At 40.0% G+C, this 12,032-nt stretch overlaps 1 protein-coding gene across 2 annotated transcripts in view; it reads right to left on the bottom strand.

Moving 5' to 3' along the window:
* The window catches only part of PRLR (prolactin receptor), a 198,955-nt gene that overhangs the window by 15,886 nt on the left and 171,037 nt on the right, over positions 1-12,032 (bottom strand). For both annotated transcript variants that reach the window (XM_061129240.1, XM_061129239.1), the window contains exons 4-5: positions 11,510-11,679; positions 1,555-1,724 (exon numbers count right to left, since the gene is read on the bottom strand). In XM_061129240.1, coding sequence (XP_060985223.1) covers positions 1,555-1,724; positions 11,510-11,679 — 340 coding nt within the window. The remainder of the gene's footprint in view (positions 1-1,554; positions 1,725-11,509; positions 11,680-12,032) is intronic.

Below are 12,032 nucleotides of genomic sequence, written 5' to 3'. Positions count from 1 at the left end.
ACTTTATATCTTGTTCACACCATTTCACCCTCTCAGCCCACCCCTTCCTCCTGTTAAACACTGTTCACACAAAAAACAACAAGTTTTCTACCTCTCCATTTGGAACACTATTTCAGAAAGACAAATATACCACTCCCTACACCTTACCTTCTGAATTCTACATTATAGAAGGTGACTACTTAACAAAATTGGAAATTTGTTATTTTCTAAACCTAATAAAATTATTGACTCAAGGATTATTCAAGGGTGTGAAGCCTCTAGGTGAAAAAGAACTGGGCATTTATGAACACTGAAGCAGTTGTGCACAAATCAAACATGACTTTACAATCAAGGGATCAGGATGTGATCTCCCCAGTCCAGCACCCAGTTTTAGCATCATTTATGGTTGGTTGACCAGAATGGCTTTTTCTCCTGATATGATGCAATGTGAAGCATATAGCATCACCTCTGAAATTTCCTTGCCAAAAATTGTTCAACTGGAATCTAAACAAGTCTTTAGATCTAATGTCTGGTTACAGGAAATGTGGGGACAGAGAAACTGGCTAAATGACCTTATAAAGAACTAATCAGACAGATGCAGAAGGTGGGACATTCTTTGAGATAAGTGGCTTGGTCTCCTTGGTATGTTGAGATTGAAGGGATACATGAGTCAGCCAGTATGTGATCCTGAAGTGGATTCTGAAACTAGCTACTGAAGACAAACTAGCTACTGAAATATTTTCGAAGCAGTTGGGGGAATTAAAATATGGACTAATTTAAATGATATTAAAGAATTTAAAAAGATGATATTAAGGGATTTCAATTAATTTTCTACATGTGATCATATTATTTTGGCTATGTTTGGAAATATTCCTTGTTTAAAAGAGACATATAATAAAGTCTTTAGGGCTTCCCTGGTGGTTTAGTGGTAAAGAATCTGCCTGCCAATGCAGGAGATGTGGGTTCAATCCCTAGGTTGGGAAGATCTCCTGGAGAAAGAAATGGGAACACACTCCAGTATTCTTGCCTGGAAAATACCATGGACAGAGGAGCCCGGTAGGTTACAGTCCATGGGGTTGCAAAAGAATCAGACACAACTTAGTGACTAAATAACAACAACAATTAAAATATTTAAGAATAGATTATTATAATGTCTATAATTTATTGTACTATTTCTTTACAATGAAGAATTTTAAAGTAAATAAAAATGCCATTAACCATGGACTGATTACATTGAGATTTTTTTCCTCCAACTTAGTGCCACTTAAGAACTCTCATAGATGTTTCGATCTAAGATATCCTGAGAGAGGTGGGTTGGAAATCTGGCAGAAAAGGCTGTTCAATTGCAAGGATCTAGTCCTGGGAGAGCTGTGATGATGAGTCCCCATCCATCCCAGGAGATGCAGGGAGATGGATGGATGCAAGGGAGAAGGCCTTTCCACATGTGCAAGGGTCACATCAGTATCAGGAAGAAAACATGGCGGCCTAATAATTAGAGGCATGACAGATTCTCAGTTGGGGTCTTCATCTTTGCCAAAGGACACAGTTCCTTCCAAAAGCTTCCAACTGACTCACCTCCCAATCAGTTGCTGTCTCAGGTTTTAATCGAATTTCATACTGGATCATGAACCAACCAGATTTTACATCAGTCAGGGTGGGTGGAAACCATTTTATCCATAGATATGGTTTTCTATCTTCTGGATGTTTTAATTCCAAAGTCAGGTTCGCAGGAGGCTCTGGTTCAACTGCAGATATGAAAGAAACTCCATCGTTAGTCAAATAGGGATATTTGAATCCAGAACTATAAGACTTAGAGGCAGATCTCACTACCTTTTCCCTCCATGTTTATGAGCCACTTCGTATTTGATGTCAGGCGCTGGTTAGCAGAGTTGGGATTAGGCTGAAGCAAGTGAGTCACATAGGGTGCAACATTTAAGGTGGCATAAACAGCCAATAAGCACCTTTTGGTGCTCAAAGTCATTAGTCATTCAGGAAATGCAAATCAAAACCACAATGGCATATCACTTCATACCCACTAGAATGGCTAGGATTGAAAAAATGAAAATTAACGTGTTGGCAAAAATGTTGGAGACTTTGGAACCTTCATACATTGCTGGTAGGAATGTAAAATGGCGTAGCCACTGTGGAAAAGTCTGATAGGTGCTCAAAAAGTTAAACATGAAATTATCATGTCAACCAGCAATGTCACTCCTAAATATATACCCAGAAAAACTGATAGCAGGTGTTAGAACAAGAACTCATTTATGAATGTCCATAGCAGCACTATTCACAAGAGCCAATAGGTGAAACAACCCAAATGTCCATCAACTGATGAATGGATAAACAATATCCTGATAATGGAACATTCAGCCAAAAGGAAGAAAGTCTTGATGCAGCTACATCATGGATGAACCTTGAGAACAGAATGCTTAGTAAGAAGCCAGACACAAAGGGCCAAATAGTATATGATTCCATGTATGTGAGATATTCAGAATAGGCAAATCAAGAGAGACATAAAGCAGTTTAGTACTTGCTCTGGGGCTGGGGCCATGGAGGGGAATCCAGGGAAACTGCTGAATGGGTAGGAAGATTTCATTTTGAGTGATGAAAGAGTTCTGGAATTAGATTGTGGTGATTGTTGCATAACATTGTGAATGAACTAATACCACTGAAGGGCACACTTTAGAATGGTTAAAATATTGAGTGCTATGTTATAGGTATTTTACCACAATAAAATAAAAAACTAAGGAGGTACTTACTCTCTGGTTTATTCAAGTACAGGTCTGTGAGTTCCTCCTTAAGAGTGAGGTGCCTAGGCCATACTACCCAAAGCAATCTACAGATTTAACGTAATCCCTATCAAATTATCCATGAGACTTTTCACATAAGTAGAACAAATAATCCTAAATCTTATATAGAACTATAAAAGACCCAGAACTGCCAAAGAAATTCTGAAGAAAAGGAAAAAAGGTGGAGGCATGACCCTCCCAGACTTCAGACAATATTACAGAGCTACAGTAATCAAACCAGCATTGTCTTGGCACAAAAACAGACATATGTATCAATGGAACAGAAGAGAGAGCCCAGAAGTAAATTCACACACCCATGATCAATTAATTTTTGACAAGGGAGGCAAGAAAGAACAATGGAGAGAAAACAATTTCTGTAGCAAGTGGTGTTGGAAAAGCTGGACAACTGCATGTAAATCAATGAAGTTAGAACACTCCCTTGCACCATACACAAAACTAAACTCAAAACGGCTTAAAGACTTAAATATAAGACAGACATCATAAAACTCTTAGAAGAGAACATAGGCAAAACATTCTCTGATGTAAATCATATCGATGCTTTCTTAGGTCAGTCTGTATGCATGCATGCTAAGTTGCTTCAGTTGTGTCCGACTCTGTGAGACCCTATGGACTGCAGCCCTCTAGGCTTCTCTGCCCATTGAATTCTCCTGGTACGAATACTGGAGTGGGTTGCCATGCCCTCATTCAGGGGATTTTCCTGACCCAGTGATTGAACCCGAGTCTCTTACATCTAACCTGCATTGGCAGGCGGGTTCTTTACCACTAGTGTGTGCCAAGAAAATAAAAATAAAAGCAAAACTAAACAAATGGGACCTAATCAAACTTACAAGCTTTTGCACAGCAAAGGGAACCATAAACAAAATGAAAAGACAACCTACAGAATGGGAGAAAATATTTGCAAATGATGTAACCAGCAAGGGCTTAATTTCTATACTATACAAACAACTAACATAAATTAATAAGAAAAAACAAAAACAAAAACCAATTGAAAAATGGGCAAAAGACCCAAATAGACATTTCTCTGAAGAAGACATACAGATAACCAATAGGCACATGAAAAGATGCTCAACATCACTAACTATTAGAGAAATACAAATCTAACTATAATGAGGTATCCCCTCACACCAGTCAGAATGGCCATAATTAAAAAGATTTATAAATAACAAATGCTGGAGAGAGTGTGGAAAAAAGGGAACCCTCCTACACTGTTGGTGGGAACATAAATTGGTGCAAGTCACTATGGAAAACAGCACGGAGGTACCTCAAAAATCTAAAAATAGAATTGTCATATGATTCAGCAATTCCACTCTGGGCATACATCCAGATAAAACTATAATTCAAAAAGAGACATACACTTCTATGTTTATAGCAGCAGTATTCACAATAGCCAAGACATAAAAACAACCTAAATGTCCATTGACAGATAAATGGATAAAGAAGATGTGATTATATACATATAAATTTACATACTTATATATTATATATAAAATATAAAGATATAATAATATAAATATATAAATTTATATAAAATATAAATAAACACAAAATAAATATGTATAAATTTATATAAATACATATATATATATATATACATAGAGAGAGAGAGAGAGAGAGAAAGAGTAGGAAATGGCAACCCACACCATGGAGAAGCCCATGGACGGAGGAGCTGGTGGGTACAGTTCATGGGGTTGCAAAGAGTTGGACATGAATGAGCGACTAGGCACAGCATACACACACACCCCACACACATATACAACAGAATCCTACTCACCCATTAAAAGAATGAAATAATGCCATTTGTAGCAACATGAATGGACCTAAAGATTATCATACTAACTGAAGTAAGTTAGAAAGAAAAAGACAAACACCATTTGATATCACTTGTATGTGGAATCTAAAATATGACACAAATGAACTTATCTACGAAACAGAATCATAGACATAGAGAATAGACGTGGTTGGCAAGGGGAAAGACAAATGAGGGATGGATGGATTGGGAGTTTGGGGTTAGCAGATGCAAACTCATATTGAATGGACAAGCAGCAAGGTCCTAGCGTATAGCTCAGGGAACTATATTTAATATCCTGTGATAAACTATAATGGAAAAGAATATTAAAAAATAGTGTGTGTGTGTATATATATGTGTATATATATATATATATATCTGAATCACTTCACTGTACAGCAGAAATGAACACAATACTCTAAATCAACTATACTTGACTAATTTAAATTTAAAATGAGTGACGGGCCTAGGGTGCTGGTTTGCCTTACCTTAATTTCAGTCTTGCTGGCCAATCACATTTTCTCCATTCATTTCTTACCTCCTCAAATCAATCTCAATTTCAGCTGAGAGAAGAGTGAGTATAACTCTACTGGACTTGACATTATAACCTGTCTAAAAAACGAACTTGAGAAAATTTGCCACGAATCCTAATGCTTGTAGGTTACTAAGTAAATACGTAAGAAAGATGGTTTTATATGGATTTACTAAATAAACATCAATTATTATAAGTTTTAAGTTGAACACAAGACTGAGAAATGCCTCTGATCAAAACATCTTTGTATAAAAGTGCAAGTAAAACGTTCAAGATGAATCCTTGAAAGCAAACTTTCTCAACCTCAGCATTATGTGTCTTTTGGACAAGAAAATTCTCTGTGGTGGGGGCTGTTCTGAACACTGTAGGATGTTAGCATCATCCCTGGGTTCTCCCCCATTAGATGTCTTCCCTCTCTATTGCAACAATCAAAAATATTTCCTGCTATTGCCAAAAACCCTGTGGGAGGCAAAAAGAGCACCCAGTTGAGAATCATTGCTTTCAAGTGTTTTCAGCAGAGTTAAATATTTCTGAGATATGTACCAATATTCTGTACTGCACGTTATCACTTGATGAGGTTCAAGCTTATAGACTTCACTGTGGTTAAACATAAGTTGTCAATGAACTTCTGTGGCCCCTCACCAATACTGTAAGCTGCAGGATTAATGAGAATTCTAAGAACACTTCTTTAATAATTTTGAAAAGATATACTTCTGCTTCACTGACTATGCTAAAGCCTTTGACCATGTGAATCACAACAAACTGTGGAAAATTCTTAAAGAGATGGGAATACCAGACCACTTTATGCCTCCTGAGAAACCTGTATGCAGGTCAAGAAGCAACAGTTAGAACTGGACATGGAACTATAGACTGGTTCCAAATTGGGAAAGGAGTACGTCAAGCCTGTATATTGTCATCCTGCTTATTTAACTTAAATGTAGAGTTCAGTTCAGTTCAGTTCAGTCGCTCAGTCATGTCTGACTCTTTGTGACCCTATGAATGGTAGCACGCTAGGCCTCCCTGTCCATCACCAACTCCGGGAGTTCACCCAAACTCATGTCCACTGAGTCAGTGATGCCATCCAGCCATCTAATCCTCTGTCATCCCCTTCTTCTCCTGCCCTCAGTCTTTCCCAGCATCAGGGTTTTTTCAAATGAACACATTATGTGAAATGCCAGGCTGGATGAAGCTTAAGTTGGAATCAAGATTGCTGGGAGAAATATCAATAACCTCAAATATGTAGATGGCTATCCTAATGGCAGAAAGTGAAGAGGAACTAAAGAGCCTCTTGATGAAGGTGAAAGAGGAGAGTGAAAAGCTGGCTTAAAACTCAACATTCAAAAAATGAAGATGGCATCTGGCCCCATCACTTCACGGCAAATAGATGGGGAACAAGGGAAACAGTGAGAGACTTCATTTTCTTGGGCTCCAAAATCATTGCAGATGGTGACTTCAGCCATGAAATTAAAAGATGCTTGCTCCTTGGAAGACAAGTTATGCCAAATTAGAGAGCATATTAAAAAGCAGAGACGTTACTTTGTCAACAAAGGTCTTTACAGTCAAAGCTATGGTTTTTCTAGTAGTCATGTTTGGATGTGAGAAGAAGGCTGAGTGCTGAAGAATTGATGCTTTTGAACTGTGGTTCTGAAGAAGACTCTTGAGATTCCCTTGGACAGTACAGAGATCAAATCAGTCAATCCTAAGGGAAATCAACCCTTAATATTCCCATGAACAGTGTGAAAAGGCAAAAAGACATGACACTGAAAGACAAACTCTCCAGGTTGGTAGGTGCCCAATATGCTACTAGAGAAGAGCAGAGAAATAGCTCCAGAAGGAATGAAGGGGCTGGGCTGAACTGGAAACAATGACTAGCTGTAGATGTGTCTGTGGTGAAAGTAAAGTTTGATGTTATGAAGAGCAATATTGCATAGGAACCTGGAATGTTAGGTCCATGAATCAAAGTAAATTGGAAGGTCAACAGAAGATGGTAAGTGTGAACATCAACACTTTAAGAATGGATTGGAATGGGCGAATTTAATTCAGATGACCATTATATCTGCTACTGTGGGTAAGAATCTCTTAGAAGAAATGGAGTAACCCTCATAGTCAACAAAAGAGTCTGAAATGCAGTACTTGGGTGGAATCTCAAAAATGACGGAATGAGCTCTATTCATTTCCAAGGCAAACCAGTCAATATCACAGTAATCCAAGTCTATGCCCCAAATACTAGTGCTGAGGAAGCTGAAGTTGAATGACTCTATGAAGACCTACAAAAGCTTCCAGAACTAACATCCCCAAAAGATGTCCTTTTCATCATAGGAGACTGGAATGCAAAAGTAGGAAGTCAAGAAGTACCTGGAATAACAGGCAAGTTTGGCCTTGGAGTACAAAATGAAGCAGGGCAAAGGCTAACAGTTTTGTCAAGAGAACACACTTGTCAGGGCAAACACCCTCTTCCAACAACACAGGAGAAGACTCTACACATGGACATCACCAGATGGTCAATACCAAAATCAGATTGATTATATTCTTTGCAGCAGAAGATGGAGAAGCTCTATACAGCCAGCAAAAACAAGACCGGGAGCTGACTGTGGCTCATATTATGAACTCCTATTAGCAAAATTCAGACTTAAATTGAAGAAAGTAGGGAAAACCACTAGGCAATTCAGGTACATCTTAAATAAAATCCTTTACAATGAAACAGTGGAAGTGAGAAATAGATTCAAGGGATTAGCTCTGATAGACCAAGAACCTGAAGAACTGTGGACAGTGATTTGTAACACTGTACAGGAGGTGGGGATTAAAATCATCCCCAAGAAAAAGAAGGGTAAAAAGGCAAAATGGTTGTCTGAGGAGGCCTTACAAATAGTTGAGAAAAGAAGAGAAGAGAAGTGAAAGGCAAAGGAGGAAAGGAAAGATATACCCATCTGACCCTGATGCTGGGAAACATTGAAGGCAGGAGGAGAAGGGGATGACAGAGGATGAGATGGTTGGATGGCATCATGGACACAACGGACATGAGTTTGAGTAAACTTTGGGAGTTGGTGATGGACAGGGAGGTCTGGCGTGTTGCAGTCCATAGGGTCATAAAGAATCAGACACGACTGAGCAACTGAACTGAACTGAACCGAACCCATCTCAATGCAGAGTTCCAAAGAATAGCAAGGAGAGATGTGAAAGATCTTAATGACCCAGATAACCATGATGGTGTGAACACTCACCTAGAGCCAGACATCCTGGAATGTGAAGATGGGCCTTAGGAAGCATCATTACAAACAAAGTTAGTGGAGGTGATAGAATTCCAGCTGAGCTATTTCAAATCCTGAAAAATGATACTGTGAAAGTGCTTCACTCAATATGCCAACAAATTGGGAAAACTCAGTAGTGGCCACAGCACCAGAAAAAGTTTTTCTAGTAGTCATGTGTGGATGTGAGTGCTGGACCATAGAAAGGCTGAGTGCCTAAGAATTGATGCTTTTGAACTGTGGTGTTGGAGAAGATTCTTGAGAATCCCTTGGACTGTAAGGAGATCAAGCCAGTCAATTCTAAAGGAAATCAATCCTGGATACTCATTGGGAGGATGATGTTGACACTGAAGCTCTAATTCTTTGGCTATGTGATGAGAAGAACTGACTCACTGGAAAAGACCCTGAGGTTGGGAAAGATTGAAGGAGGGAGGAGAAAGGGATGACAGACGATGAGATGGTTAGATGGCATCAGGGACTCAATGGAGAAGAGTTTGATCAAGCTCCAGGAAATGGTGAAGGACAGAGAAGCCAGACAGGCTACAGTTCATGGGGTTGCAAAGATTTGGACACTACTGAGCAACTGAACAACAACAAATTTATTGGAAGACTGAGGCTAAGCTGAGTCTCCAATATTGTAGCCACCTGATGTGAAGAGCAGACTAATTGGAAGACTTTGATGTTGGGAAAGAATGAGGACAGGAGGAGAAGGGGGCGACAGAGAATGAGATGGATGGATGGCATCACCTACTCAATGGATATGAGTTTCAGCAAACTCTGGGAAATAATGAAGGGAGATAGTGAAGGAAACCTGGTACGCTGCAGCTCACAGAGTCACAAAGAGTCAGACATGACTGAGTATGCATACAAATTTCCTTATAGCAGTTGCCTCAGTACATTACAGAACTTCTCTTGCTCACTGTTTTGACCTCAAATATTAAATATTTTTACACTTGAGGACAGAGTATTTGAGGGCAAGGCAATTTAAAAAAGAGCCTGTGGAAAAAAAAAAACTAAAAATAGAGCTAGTGTATGATTGAGCAATTCCATTACCAGGCATATACCCTGAGAAAACCATAATTCAAAAAGGTACATGTACCCCAAGGTTCACTGCAGCCAGGACATGGAAGCAACATAAGTGTTCATCAACAGATGAATGGATAAAAGATGTTATACATATTTACAATGAGATATTACTCAGCCATGAAAAAGAATGAAATTGTGTCATTTGTAGTGATGTGGGTGAATCTAGAATCTGTAGAGAAAAGAAAAGCAAATACTGAACATTAATGCAAATATATGGAATCTAGAAAAATGGTGCTGGTGAACTGCTTTTCAGGGCAGGAATAGGGATGCAGACATAGAGAACGGACTTGTGAACACAGTGGGGTAAGGAGAGGCTGGGACGGATTGAGAGAGTAGCACTGACATATACACACTACCACGTGTGTGGGAGAGCTAGTGGGAGAGCTCGGCTCGGTGCTCTGTGATGATGCAGAGAGGTGGGGTGGGGGTGGGAGGGAGGCTCAAGATGGGGGAGATCCATGTATAATTATCGCTGATTCACTCTGTAGTACAGCAGAAACTAGCACACCACTGCAAAGCAATTACACTCCAACAAAAAAATAAGAAAGAGCCTACGAAAATGGAATTATTTGGCATTTAGCCTTTTAAAGGCTTCATGTCTTAAGTCTATTTATATGAATGGAATTAATTTTATTCCTATTTGTAAGTGGTGTTACTTTCTGATTTTCTTAAGCTAAGATTAAATTCTATTTCCACCCCCATGCTCAGGGTAATCATTTGCTGGGTGGGGGGAAGAGATAGTATTGAAATGTATATTAGCTGATGTTGGAAGCTTTTCTAGTTTTTAAGGATCAACCACTGATAACATGCCAATGTGATGATATATAGCCCATTACTTGAGAGCCTTAGCCTGATTTTCTTTGTCAGTTGGTGCTAGGTAAGTCAGGAAGACTTCGGTGCCCTTGAACCTAATTAGCTACTCCTTAGGTAACCTAATAGGAAGGATGAATCCAGTCCTGGCCAAGCCATCTCTTGTCTTAAGATTCCCTTTGTCATCGCTACTCAACCAAAAGCCGAAGAATTGATGCTTTTGAACTTTGGTACTAGATAAGACTGTTGAGAGTCCCTTGGACTGCCAGAAGATCAAATCAGTCAGTCCTAAAGGAAGTCAACCCTGAATATTCATTGGAAGGACTGATGCTGAAGCTGAAGCTCCAATGATTTGGCCACCTGATGTGAAGAGCCAACTCATCGGAAAAGATCCCGATGTTGGGAAAGAGTGAGGGCAGGAGCAGAAGTGGGCAACAGATGATGAGATGGTTAGATGGCATCACCGACTCAATGGACATGAGTCTGAGAAAACTCCAGGAGATAGTGAAGGACAGGGAAACCTGGTGTGATACAGTCCATGGGGTCACAAAGAGTCAGACACAACTGAGAGACTCAACAACAACCAAACCACAGAGGCCTCTGCAGTTATGCCTCATCGCCCTGAAGCTCAGTGTTGATCATGCAAAGCAAGAAACAGCTCTTAGACAGACTTTTGTTTTACTTTACTCATGAGTTCTCCAAACCTCATGGTTGTGAACTTGCACTTCAGCCTTCTGTTCAAGTAGCACTGTTTACTCCCCAAGTAGTTTATTTTGAGAAGAATAGCTCCAGTTGCTGAGGAACATGTGCATATTGAGAACTGAATTTGGGGCAAAGCAGCTGGAGAAATTCCTGTGGGTGGAGAAGCAGATGAATGTCTTCTAGGAGTTGCTACTCCATGAAGTAGTGTGTTTCAGGGACAGAAATCTCAGAAAGGAAACCCCAGCTTGCCAAGGGGGAAGGGGACATTGGTTGCAGGGGGAGGGCTGGAGAGAAGGACTGACAAGGGAAGCCAAATAGAACATCACTGCTGGGTGCAAGGGAGTGGGAAGAAGGGTCAAGGGAAGGCACAAGGATCTTTACTATCTTACTGTCAGGAATACAAAGGGGTTTAAAACACTCAGTTGGTGACGATATTGTGAATTTTTTCATCTTTCCTTTTGGGGATCCATCCCTAAGACAAGGAGACTCAAACTGAGTTTAACTCTCAGTAGATTCACATCAGAACAACACATTCCTCACCTGTCAAGCTTCCCCTTACCTATGTAAGTCACATCCACATAAAGTGGATCCGAGGAACTGACTCCCATCTGGTTGATGGCGTTTACTGTGATGACGTATATCTTCCATATGGAGGTGTGCTTCTTGCTAAAGTAGCAGGTGTTGGGGCCCCCAGTTTTGTAGTCTGGACATTCATGGATGAGTGTCTCTCTGCAACAAGTATATTAGGAGTCAGTAAGAAAGTGGTATGGAGCTTCCTCGCTGGCTCAGTGGTAAAGAATCTGCCTGCAATGTAGGAGACATGGGTTCGATCCCTGGGTTGGGAAGATCCCCTGGAGAAGGAAATGGCAACCCAATCCAGTATTGTTGCCTGGAGAATCCCATGGACAGAGGAGCCTGGTGGGTTATAGTCTATGGAGTCGCAAGAGTTGGACATGACTTAGCAACTAAACCACCACCACCAAGAAGGTGGTATAAAGAGCCTAGTTTTTTAAAGTGGTATAAAGAACGTCAATATCACTGAATTTGGAGGGACAAACAAAAAACAGAGCTGGAGAAGGGCT

Source organism: Dama dama, chromosome 25, assembly GCF_033118175.1.
Source record: "Dama dama isolate Ldn47 chromosome 25, ASM3311817v1, whole genome shotgun sequence".
Classification (NCBI taxonomy): Eukaryota; Metazoa; Chordata; class Mammalia; order Artiodactyla; family Cervidae; genus Dama; species Dama dama.
This window is presented reverse-complemented; position numbering and strand designations above follow the sequence as displayed.